At 33.8% G+C, this 13,072-nt stretch overlaps 1 protein-coding gene across 1 annotated transcript; it reads left to right on the forward strand.

The window, feature by feature from the left end:
* Positions 1-993: 993 nt before the first annotated feature.
* LOC106677775 (serine/threonine-protein phosphatase 6 regulatory ankyrin repeat subunit A) lies at positions 994-5,662 on the forward strand (the record flags this gene model as incomplete). The annotated part of the gene is given in 1 exon segment (XM_067050156.1): positions 994-5,662. A coding segment is annotated over 1 exon segment (4,020 nt), but the record flags the coding sequence as incomplete, so codon positions are not given.
* Between the last annotated feature and the right edge of the window lie 7,410 nt (positions 5,663-13,072).

Here is a 13,072-nt window from a genome sequence, read left to right on the forward strand (position 1 = left end):
GGCAAAAGGAACTATAGTTGTGACATATTTATCTACTGGATAATAAATGCAAAGAAAAGCCAAAAAATATCAATATTAATTCTTGAAGTAAATAATGATTTAAAGCAATTAAGAATAGTTTTGAGTAAAAATATAAACATCATAGTAATTAAAACCTATGACCTTTTAGTGTAGTAAAATGTGAATTTAAACTAATATTAATTATAATATATTAAGACAAATAACAATATTAATATAGTTTAGGTAAACTATAATAACTTGAATCAAGAAACAGATTGAACTGCCAATTTAAAATTTTTTAATAATACCAACAACGACTATCAGTTTTAACCACGGCAACTGTTGGAACAATCTGTGAGACAGTTCACATTCCAGGGGTATATTTACAGCAGTTGACATGAAATTAGTTTTACTTTCATTACTTGAACAATTAACTATCATGGTGTTGTATTAGAGCGAAAGTATAGCAAAGACTGTCAGTAAATGTTGTCAGGAATGCAACTATGCCACAATTCAATTATGGCAGCGGCTGGGACAGTTGCTGTAATAACTGAAAAATGTGCAACAGTTTACAATGCAGCAGTTAACGTAAAAATAGCTTCACTGTTATTGAATATACCATTAACTATCATAACAGACAGTTAATATTACCTTGACTGCAACTGTCATACAGTTTACACCATGGCTGAGACTGGAATAGATGTAAAGTTTCATCGATCTATACTAAGCACTTGAAATAAATCTTTCTTCTCAACAATATAAAGTATAACATTTTTACTTTTAAATTAAAAAGGTAAATGTAATAGGAAATTTAGAAAATTAATGATAAATAAGAATGATCAGTTAAAAGCTTTATTTGACATTCTTGGATAATTACCATTGATTATGCTCAAAATTACATCTGTTTTATGTATTATCAAGCTCAAAAACTACAGTCAATCAATGTAATTATAGAAAATTGGATACTATTAATTCGACTATTTATAATTTCAGGAGGTGAAAGAAGGAGATGAAGAACGTTCAGCTACTGAACAGGATCATCTACATGAGACAGTGACATCTAGCACTGACATTAAAGTCATGGTTGACAATGAAACTACCACTGATGATACTCTTATTAGGAACTCTGGACAGGATAATGATGCTCTTCTGCACCTGGCCGTTGAAAACGGAAATATCAATGAAACAATTAAACTTCTTGGATATGGTGCTGGAGTCAACAGTGGTGGAAAGTTTGGATTTTCACCACTCCACATTGCTGTTAGGAAGGGTTTTGAAGCAATGGTTGATTTGCTATTAGGGAAGAATGCAAGTGTGGATATTATTGATCAAAATAAAAACACTCCAATACATTTTGCAGCATCTAATGGAAATCTGAATATTGTTAAAACACTAATAGATCATGGCGCTCTTATCAATTGTCAGGAAAAGTCTGGTAGAACGCCATTACATTTTGCTGCAGGGAACGGCTACGAAAATATTGTCGAGTTGCTCTTGGACAGGAATGTAAGTGTGAATATAAGAGATATAAATAACAACACTCCAATACATTTTGCAGTGTCTAGTGGGAATCTGAATGTTGTTAAAGAACTTCTAGATCATGATGCTCTTATCGATTGTCAAGGCGTGCATAGTAGAACACCACTGCATTTTGCTGTAGCAAAGAACAAGGAAAATATTGTTAATTTGCTGTTGAGGAGAAATGCAAGTGTGATTATAAGAGATTTAAATGGTAATACTCCAATATATTATGCAGTATCAAATGGGAATCTGAATGTAGTTAAAGCACTTCTAGATCATGGTGCACATATCAATGGACAGGGAATGTTTGGTAGAACACCGCTGCATATTGCCGCGTTGCATGGCTATGAAAATATTGTTGATTTATTGTTAGAGAGGAACGCAAATGTGGAAATAAGGGACATAAATAACTTTGCTCCAATACATGAGGCTGTGTATAATGGGAACCTGAATGTTGTTAAGGCTCTTCTGGATCATGGCGCTCTTATCAATGCTAAGGGAATGAATGGTCTCACGCCTCTCCATGCTGCTACTATAAAGGGCTACGAAAATATTGTCAACTTACTACTAGAGAGGAATGCGACAGTGAATATAAGATCCATAGACAACTTCGCTCCAATACATGATGCTGTACGTACTGGGAACCTGAACATTGTTAAAATACTTCTAGATCATGGTGCAGTTATAAATAGTAGGGGAGAGGCTGGGGTGACGCCTCTTCACATTGCTGTTGAGAAGGGCCACGAAACTGTTCTTAATTTACTTTTAGAGAGAAATGCTAGTGTGTATGTAACAGACATGTTTAACTATGCTCCTATTCATTATGCAGCATCTCGTGCGAATCTGAATGTTATTAAACCACTTCTGGATCATGGTTCTCTCATCAATAGCCAGGGTGACTATGGTAGGTCGCCCCTTCATTTGGCTGCCATGAGTGGCAATGAAAGCTTAGTCAACTTCCTTTTGGAGAGGAATGCAAGTGTCGATGTAAGAGATATGGTTAATAATGCTCCAATACATGAGGCAGCACTTCACAATAAATTGAACGTAGTTAAAGCACTTCTAAATCATGGTGATATCAATAGTCAGGGAGAGAATGGTAGAACGCTTCTCCATATTGCTATTTTGAAGGGCTTCGAAAATATATTCAATTATCTGTTAGAGAAGAATGCGAGTGTACATATAAGAGACACTTTTCATGACGAAGCTTTACATTATGCAATCAAGAGCGGAAACCTAAATATAGTTATCCAACTTCTGGATCACGGGGCGAATGTTAATATGAAGGGCTCTACAGGGAACACACCACTCAGTTTAGTATTGTTAGTTCCTAGAATTAACATTAATAATTTGGATGTATTTCGGGATTCGATAGGCAGTAGAATGAAATTGAAAGATAGCGAAAGGGTTGAAGACTTGGAGAACAAGATAATCACTGTAATGCACGTTCTAATAGAACGTGGAGCTGATGTGAACTCACAAAACCGCTATGGCCAAACAGCGCTGCACAGAGTTGCTGATTTAGGTTATGTTGCTGTCGCTGGCTATTTGCTATCGCGGAACGCCAGTTTAGGAATCCAAGATTATACTTGCTATGCTCCGCTCCAACGGGCCGCTGATTCTTTAAATATCGACATAATAAAGACTTTGTTAGATTACGGGGATGATATCAATAGAATCGGTTGTAATAACATTACTGCTTTATTCTTAGCAGTAGAAAGAAATAGCACTAAGCTAACTAAATTTCTATTGTCCAAGAATGCCGACCCCAATGTGATGAGCCAAGAAGGGAATACACCGCTAGATGTAGCATTTTTAAAGTCATCTGAAGAATTAATTAAACTACTTCTAGAACATGGAGCAAAAGTTGAGGATAGAAGTTTCTTAGGATCGAAAATTCTGTTCAATGCGATTAAAAGAAGAATGTTGAATCTCGGAGAGCTTTTGATTAATAGGACCGAACATTTCGAATCTTATCCAACGGCTATACTTAACTACGCCGCTGGAAAGTGGCTTTTTGAAGGATTTGATACACTCATCAAATATGGAGCAAATATAGAAAAGAAAGACATCCACGGTAACCTTCCTCTTTCTTCAGCCGTCAGGTCGAACAATTTGAAGGCGGTTTTGTCTATTCTACAAACAAGTACTAGAAGAATTGCAAGTGGGAATTTCTCAACATTTATAGATGCGTATTCTGACGTCAAATTGATTACCTCTCAGAATAATTCTTCAGAAATTCATAAGTTGACAGCACTTCACATAGCTTCCTATCATGGGATTTCATACGTAGTATGGCTGTTGATATCATTTAGGGCTTCATTGCAAGTTAGGGATGAACGGGGATACACACCACTCCACTACGCTTGTAAGGGGGGGCATGTCGAAGTTGTGAAGTTGCTTTTAGTTTCTGGAGCTAATAAGGATTCTGCCGATATCAACGGCACGACTCCACTACACATCGCCTGCAGACTCGGTTCGCTTGCAATAGCCCGCCTACTACTTTCCCATCCTATAGCTGCCTTAGATTATGCTGATAATGATGGATACACTGCTCTTCACTACGCGGCTTTGAGCGGTTCGAAAGAAATAGTGGAGTTGTTATTAAATCTTGGTGCTAACGTAGAGGCAGGAACTAATGACCTCAAAACTCCTCTGCACTGCGCATCTATCGAGGGTCACAAAGAAATTGCTGCGATGTTATTAATGGCTGGAGCTAACAGAGAAACAGCAGATGTTGATGGTATGATACCATTACATTTTGCCGCTAGAGAGAGACACTCAGATATGATCAAATTATTGTACGACTATGTTATTGCCCCATTTATAAGAAACAAAAACGGAAGTACGCCTCTCCACCTAGCATGCGAAAGGAATGATAAATTCATAGGAAGTGGAAAAGATACGGTTTCGGTGCTTGGAGATATCGTAAAAGGTGCTGTTGATCAATTAAATCTTGATCTCATGTCACCATTGCATATTGGATCTAGGAACAATGCCACAGGATGTGTAGAAGCACTCCTATCACATGGAGCCAACAAATATAAAGCAGATAAGTTCCTAAATCTCCCTATACATTACGCTGCATTAAAAGGTAATTTAGAAATAATGTCCATGTTGCTCAAGGACGATCTCGTGACTGCACTTCATGTCAATAGTAATGAGGAAACTCCTTTGTTCTTAGCGTCTCAAGAGGGCCACACAGATATTGTGACTTTTTTGCTTAGTGAATCTGGAGCCTCAGGTTTAAGGCCTGATGTAAAGGAAAGGACTGCTCTACACCGCAGTGCTAGCAGAGGTCACTTCGAAATTGTGAAACTTCTTCGACAGCAACGAGCTAATACGGAGCTAGAAGATAAATGGGGTTTCACAGCATTGAACTATGGTGCTTCTTGGAGAGGGCACCAAGAGATTATAGGATATCTTTCAGATACTTCGCTGAACCTCACGTTAACATTTTATTTAGAAACATCAGATCCTTTCCAAACATAATTTAACGGAATATATTGCCTAATGCAGTATATACAATTAATTATATTTATATTGGAAGAAGATAGTTGACTATAGGATACTAAAAATATTTATAACTAGTTATAAATATGGAAAAGAGGTAGTTGTAAAAGTTGTTTAATAAAAAATAGTTTTCTTCTATTTTACATTTACCTCTTTACCATATTTATAACTAGTTCTAACGAGTATTTTTCTACAATTTATTACTCTAGTTCTGTATTTATAATTTTATCACACCTGGTTGTATCTATTATTTACTAGTTTATAGTCTATTTCTATGTATTCTTCCTTAAATTATTATTATTTCTTTTATATATTTTATAAAAAATTTTATTTTCTCATATTTTCGTATTTTCTTTTTATATTTATTATAATGTTTTGTTAATTCTAACAATGTTTGTATCTTGTTATCATTTAGCCCTGACGGAGTCCTGCAAAGTGGGGCGAAACGTTGGTTAACAATAAATAGTTTTCTTCTACTATTTTGGTACCTTTATTGACCCCCACCTGAACTATCTTCCAACATTATTCCAATGTGAAACCAATATAATTAATTAATAGAGCTAAAAAAACAGTAAATAAATAAATTAATCAAATAAAAATAAATTTTAATCGATTGTAAATTGAGATGGTAACCAATCAGTTGTCATCTTTATTTCTATCTGACAGCCCTGACGGAGCTCTGCAAAGTAGGCTGAAACTTTGGTTAGCAATAAATAGCTTTCTTCTACTATTTTGATACCTTTATTGACCGCCCCCGCAGTATTTTTCTAAAATCTATTTATATTTATATATGTAATTTCATGAATATGTATTTTATTAGGTACTTCTTTTAATTTTAACAATATTACAAAGAAGATCAGGTCTATCTGGGTATTGCTTTCTGTTATGTGCTGTGACTATAGTAAGAAGTAGGAAATTGTGAGCCATTTCGTATACAGTTGTACTTGTTACCAAACCTCCATATCACAGTGAACGATGTATATAGCCATATATTGATTATCGTTATAAATTGTAATTTAACGTTTAATATATTAATATTTTAAACTTTGTACTGAAACTTTCTAAATGTTTGCCAGACAATTAATTCTAATATGTGAACCATATATTTATTCTTAAGGGACTATGTTCCCTGAATAATTTTTTTTTTTCCATTTCATGTTTCATTTAAAAGTATTTCAAACCCAGTTCGATATAAAAAATCGATTTTTTTCTTCAGGTTTTTAATGAACTAAGGGTCGAATTCATAGATAGTAATTAAGTAAGTAAGGAGAATAACTCACGAAAGAGGGTTTTAATATAGGTGGAGAACTTAAGATATTTGGTTTGAAAAACTACTCGACAAATGCTCTAAACTTCCCCATTTACTACAAAAAACCTTTGTATACTACGATAATCAGACCAATTTGGACATATGGAATTTAGCTTCGGGACTAAACCAAACCATCAAATTCCTCCCGTATCCAATCCTTACGAGTACATCACAAATAAAATCATCCATGAAGACCTCAATATCCCATAGGTCGCGCTTTTGGTCCTAAATAGATATATGGCCTTTCATACCAAAATCCTTACCTATCAAAACCTATTAGTTCTTAATCTCTTATCCTTAACAATCTCTGATAATCCTCCCAGGAGTCTGAAAAGAAGATGACCATGGGATCTTCTAATTTAAATCAACGAATGAAATACCACCATTGGGTGGTTCCTTCTCAATATTATCAAGTGTTATGATACATTTATTAAAATTTGGTATTTTTTGTACAGTTATAAATTTCAATAAATAAATAAAAATAAAATAACCCACTTTGGTTCACGGAGCACTAGCACAGGTGCATACAATCCATCCCAAAAAAAAAAAATATGTAAACCAATAATTTAAAACATAATTTGTACCACGCTTATCATGGAAACGTATCTCTGATGGTTCTAAACGAACCATTGGTTGCTAAGGATATAATAGGTTTTTTTTGTTTTTTTTTCGGTCTGTAAATCCAAAACGGTAGGTCTTAGCGAAAAAAGAAATAAAATTGAATTCAGAGTTGAACCAGCAGAGTGGGACAAAAATTACCTATTGTGAAACTAATAGCTAATATTGCCATGGTTACGATAATTATTTATCAATGGTTCATTCATGAGAATCGTATCCTTGGCAACTTTAGCTATTAGTTTTGACCATAGCTAATTCTTGCCCATCTCTGCGAACGAGTACCATTATTAATACTACTATTAATAATCCGGTTGTTCCTATGGTTCCAATTGGTGGTATGAATGCTAAGAAGACAATATGCAATCAGAGTAAGTGGTTCAAGACCACACCACTTGACCGAACAATCATGTTATAGTACCACCCATTTGACGCTGAATTTAGTGCTCTTCAGTTTATTGTACCATAACTTACTAGGAGTTGAGGGACCTAATTCGTTACTTTACAACATTAATTAACTGAATAGTAAAAGTTTTAACACTGTTAGAAATGCGTTTAAGTGTGCTAGAAACTAATTTTTAAAGTTTATATATATATAGTTGACCGTAAAACTAAATAACCAGAAGATGGTCAGGGTTACGGTCCAAAAAGAACAAATAGTTAATAACTATTTAATGTCCGACGCTTCGCCCCACTTTGTAGGGCTTCATCAGGGCTGTTCTAAGCGATAGATAGGTTAAACAGACAGACAATCAAGTTTGTAAAATAAAATAAAACAGAATTATAGTCAAAAGTATAAAAGTGTAATATAGTTGGTGCTTGAATGAAGTTGAGGAGAAAGCTTTACGGATGGATATCAGAACTTGAAACTTACCTGTACACAATTAAGGTGCTAATAATTTTTTGAAATTCACCAAGAATGATTAATCATAACCTGTTTCATTTTTTTGGTTGTTTAGTGGTTAAATTGCTCTAATAATGTCATGCATATTTTTTTATTGTAAGGAAAGGTGCATTATTTGAATATAAATTACTCATTTTGAATACATATTGTAGTTTGATGCATTTATTATCTGCAGGTAGATTTAAGACCCCAAAACTACTTGGGATGGTGGGACCCCAAAAATTCACTACAGTGAACACCATTTTGTTTCTTAGATCTATTAACATAAATGCATCAAACCTTGAGACTATTTCAAAACTTTAGATAATACCACTTACTTAGGAGGTTTTAGAATAAAGTTCGCCATTTCTTACATAAAAATTCACTTGATATATTACCATATCTTATATACACTAATAACCATTATAACACCAATATTCATTAATAAAATATAATTATTATAAATATAAATTGTTATAAATATTACATAATTACTTTTGGTTAAGAACAATGAATAGCATAAAAGAAATTGCGCAAAATTTTAAATAAATGCATGTATTGAAATAGAAAGATAAAATAAATGTTGAATGCAGAAAAACAAATAAAAAAAATGAGTATAGGGAAATAATAATGAAAATTCATAATAATAATAAAAAAAGTTAGCCAAGTACATATGTAAGTCAGAATAGCTTCCTCACTATCAAAACTAAGTAAAATTTTTATTCATGCAGAAAAAAAATATGTGGTTAGAATCGCAAATTTCCGCTGGTATTTTACGTTTTGGTCATTAATAAACAAATTTGGTTCCATGTACGTCGGTCTGTTTGTAACCAAATTTGTTTTGGAACATAATAGAACTGTTTATGATTAATATGAATTAGTTTGATGAAATTTTTAAGGTTTGAGTAGATTTGTATCCAGGGTATTTGTGTATTTTATACATGGATTCCGTCGACTACTTATGTATGTTTAGGATTAATAATTTATATATTTCCCAAAATAAATTTACAAAATGTTGATTTTTTGATATAAAAAGAAAACGTCGGTTATTGAACTACAGTATTTCAGGAAGTATTAGGTGTAAATATTCTGATTAAGGCTTAAATTGAACCGAGTTAAATGCACTATAAAGTAGTTGATTATGAAATTATTCTTAGTAATAACATAGTTTTCTTGATATTTACATGAACAAATTTTAAAAAGTGTTGATTTCTTTAGTTATTATTGAACTAATGTATTTCAAAAAGAAAAAGAAACGTAAAGGTCACAGTTAGGACTCAAATTAAAGCTATTCAAATGAAACAGAAGGTAGTTATGTATGAAATTCTCAAATTTGCCAAAATAACTTTTCAAAATTGTGATTTTTGTTATTTGGAAATAATTTTGGTCATTGAACTATTTTATCTCAGGAAGTATTTGTCAATTTCTATTAGGGCTCTCGAATAGAATCTAATTAAATGCACCACAAGGTAGTTGATTTTAAAAATATTCATGGGATTAATAGTTTCCCTGATATTTACCAGAATGAATTTTAAAAAATGTCAATTTTCCTTTACTTGGAAAAACATTTGGTTATTGACCAAAAGTATCTCAAGTATTTGACGTGCAGATGTCTATTGGCACTAAACGTTAATGATAATATAATCTAAATATTCGTTGAAATATTCATGTTTCTTCATCATATTTGTATGAATAAATTTACAAAGTGTTGATTTTACACTAGTTTAAAAAAAAAAAAATTGTTTTTATTGAACTACCATATCTCAGGAAGTAGAAGTAAAGGGATCTATTTGGGGTCAAATAGAAGCTAGTTGATTGCATTATAATGTAGTTGATAATGAATGTCTTCGTATTACTGATAGTTTCCATGGCATTTGCCAAAATAATTTTATATAATATATATAAATAATTGACCGTATGATTACAATTATGAAGAAGATAGTCAGGGTTGTGGTCAAAAGAGAAAACAAAAATAGTTAAAAACTATATATTTTCCGACATTTTGCCCCACTTTGTAGAGCTTCATTAGGGCTAAAAAGACACACAAAAAAAACTATGAACATTTTGACATTGTAAGATAATAAGATACAAAAAGGTCGATTAATGGTGATGATAAAATGATGTAAAAATAAGTGAAAGGAAAATTATTTGCCAATAAAATAAAATAGTATTGATATAAAATAAACAATGATATGAATATAAACAATTATGTGACCTATAAGGTTAAAAATTTACAGAAGACGGAAAAGTAGATTTGTGGAAACAAACTTAAACACACTAAAAGACAAAAAATAAAGAAGTAAGTTGCGATTAAATAAAGTTCAATGTGATATCTTTAGCGACTTTGATAGAATGGAATAGATAGTGTACGAGATTGGAGGTGGAGGTAACCGTTAACGGTTTTATTTCTATTTAAAAAAATAATTTTTTTAAATGGAAATATAAAAATTCCTTTTTTGAATAAAAAAATAATAAGAAAAGAGCCATGCATATCTTTTGTTCCTGGTAGAAGTGCACCGCGCCCTATTGTAAGCCGTCCCTCCTCTGCTCAAAGCAGGCCAGATGCCTTTGCAAATTTCGGTATTGTATTACGGATATTGTATATCAACCGTCTCGCAGAGTTTAGGATCTAAGATACGATCCTTCTCAAAGGTAAGGAATCGTATCCTTGCTAATGCACCACACCTGCAAACGATGTGTTACGCAGACTCATCATCCTTTCTGGAGAACCTGCAGATTGGTGACTGTCAGTCTCATTTTATAGAGAAGCTAATTCCGTGTAGTTTAATTTTTATGTGTTTCTGCATAAATGTAGAGAGTATTTAGCGAGTTGAATTTGAAATGAAACACTTTTTTTTTTTAGTAATTTATTTATTGATATTTACAACTGTATACATATATAGAGATCAAGTAAATTTGCTGTAAGTGATATTATGACATGATAAAAACATGTGGAGAATCTACCCATTGATAGAACTCCAAAAACATTTCTAAAGGAGAAGATCTCGAGACCATCTTCTTTTCAGACGCCTAGGAGGATTATTAGGTAGTGAAGGAGAAGCAAGGTTAGAAACGAGTTGGTTTGGGTGGTTGGGAAGTTTATTATGGAAGGATTGGTATCTGGTTCTGGCCAAATCGGCAACATATGGGACATTGAGGTCCTGATGGATGATTTGATTTGTGACAAAGTACGGAGCATTAAGGATTTTACGAAGGATTTTGGACTGTAAGGATTGGATTTGAGAGGAATTAGATAGTTTAGTGGAGCTCAACTCCGTATGTCCAAATAGGCCTTATAATAGTCATGTAGATTAGTCTTTTGTAATGGATTGGAAGTTTGGACCGTTTGTCTAGTAAATGTTGTAATAGTCGGAATCGACGAGCAGTTTCCTGTCTTTTCAGACTTGTATGAGGATTCCATGTCAGTCGTTTGTCCAGATTTAGTCCTAAGTAACGGATCAGCTCAACAGGAATAAGTGGGGTATTATTAAAAGATACTGTGGGGCAAGACGAAGGTTTACGACGATGGGTAAATGTGATTTGGTGGGATTTATTGGAATTTATTTTAATCCTCCAGTTTTGGCACCATTCTTCGAGGGTGGTGATGTGGAATTGGGATACAATGGAAGGGTCATTATTCACTGACAATAGAAATGAAACACTGAAATAAAATCTAAGATAATCATAATTAGATGTATAATTCCAACATCTGCAACATATAACAAATAAAAAAATTAACAAATATAATTTATTCACCAAAATAAAAAAAAATTAGTGGACTCCTAAGCTAATATTTATTATTATGCCATAAAGTTCCTTCTTATCAATTTTGGTGTTTTTATCCTTATGGAACTGTAATCTTAAAATAAAGCTCTAAAGCACCTCACTAAAAGGGTCTTGAGAATTATCTCTAACTCGTATTCCTTCTTCACGATTCCTGGCTTATCCCTACAATGGTGTCCCTACCTCTAGTGTCCTGTGAATGATCCCATCCCTCGCATTCTCCTCCCCTACAGGCTCATCGTACTTTTACTTCCTAAGAAGTCCGGAGGTTATTCCCTCAGCTCATACACTTTACACATTGTATCCAGAGGCTGAACATTTACATCGCACTCTTTGCTACAAAGTTGGGAGGCTAATTTATCCGGATACTTTTTATTATTGTAAAAAAAAAAAGTTAGTCCATAAGTAAAAAAATACTGGTCCCACCTCCCTCCCTCCCTCCCTGCGTGTAGAGAAACTACCCATTTGTAGCACTTTAATGACGTTTTTACATTAGCAGGTCTCGTGGCCAACTTCTTTTCAGTCACTCAGGCGCCTCGGAGGATTGTCAGGAATGTAATAGGAAGTAAGATTAGAAACTAGTGCGTTTGGGTGGTTAGGGAGTTTATTGGGATGTCATGATTTATTGGGATGTCAGCTATATTGACTGTGTAGAGTATGGGACCGAGGGTACTACCTTGAGGAACACCAGCATACTGAGAATAGAGGGATGAATAGGAGCCATTGTGGTTTACTTGGAATAATCTATCAGAAAGAAAGGATCAGATGATAAGAAAGTATGTAGGGGGTAGGAATTTACGGAGTTTGTAAAGCAGTCCCGGGTGCCAGACTCGATCAAAAGCCTGTTCTACATCGAAAACACTCCAGCGCAGTACATTCCGCGAATTACATAACATAAAAAATCAGTGAAGACTAAAATGACTTTATTCTAACATATTTACAAGAACTACATGTTACTGTTACTCAGTCTCTATCTTCTAACTTCTCTCTTACTTAGCTATCTAGTCTAGGAAATATATATAAACACTTGAGGAGGTAGGAGGGGGTAGGAAAAAATAGTGAAATAGGAGAAGGGGTTTGGACCAATCAGATAATTTAGGAAATATCTGGAAGGGGGGAAAAGGCGTGGCGAGAAGTTGGGAGGTCTGATTTCTAAGAAAGACGCCATGACCTAAGACTTTAGTGCACTGACTTACATATGTTAACCATAAAATAGTTTGACTGATGCAAGTCCATTGTTAGATGACGGCATGTACCTGCCAAGTGTCAGCAGGCCCTTGCTTTTTGATATAGGATACTAAGGACTTGAAAGGGCTGTTAGAAGGGTTTCTGGGCCTTTTTGAACCTAGTTGTTTTTATTGAGTTTCTTTTGTAATGAAATGTGAACACATGGAACCATATGTCTAAAGTGACTGAACCTACAGTTGGGCAAGGGGCAATTGTTTAAA

This window comes from Halyomorpha halys, unplaced genomic scaffold (genome assembly GCF_000696795.3).
Source record: "Halyomorpha halys isolate HHAL.00 unplaced genomic scaffold, Hhal_1.1 Scaffold107.1, whole genome shotgun sequence".
Taxonomy (NCBI): domain Eukaryota; kingdom Metazoa; phylum Arthropoda; class Insecta; order Hemiptera; family Pentatomidae; genus Halyomorpha; species Halyomorpha halys.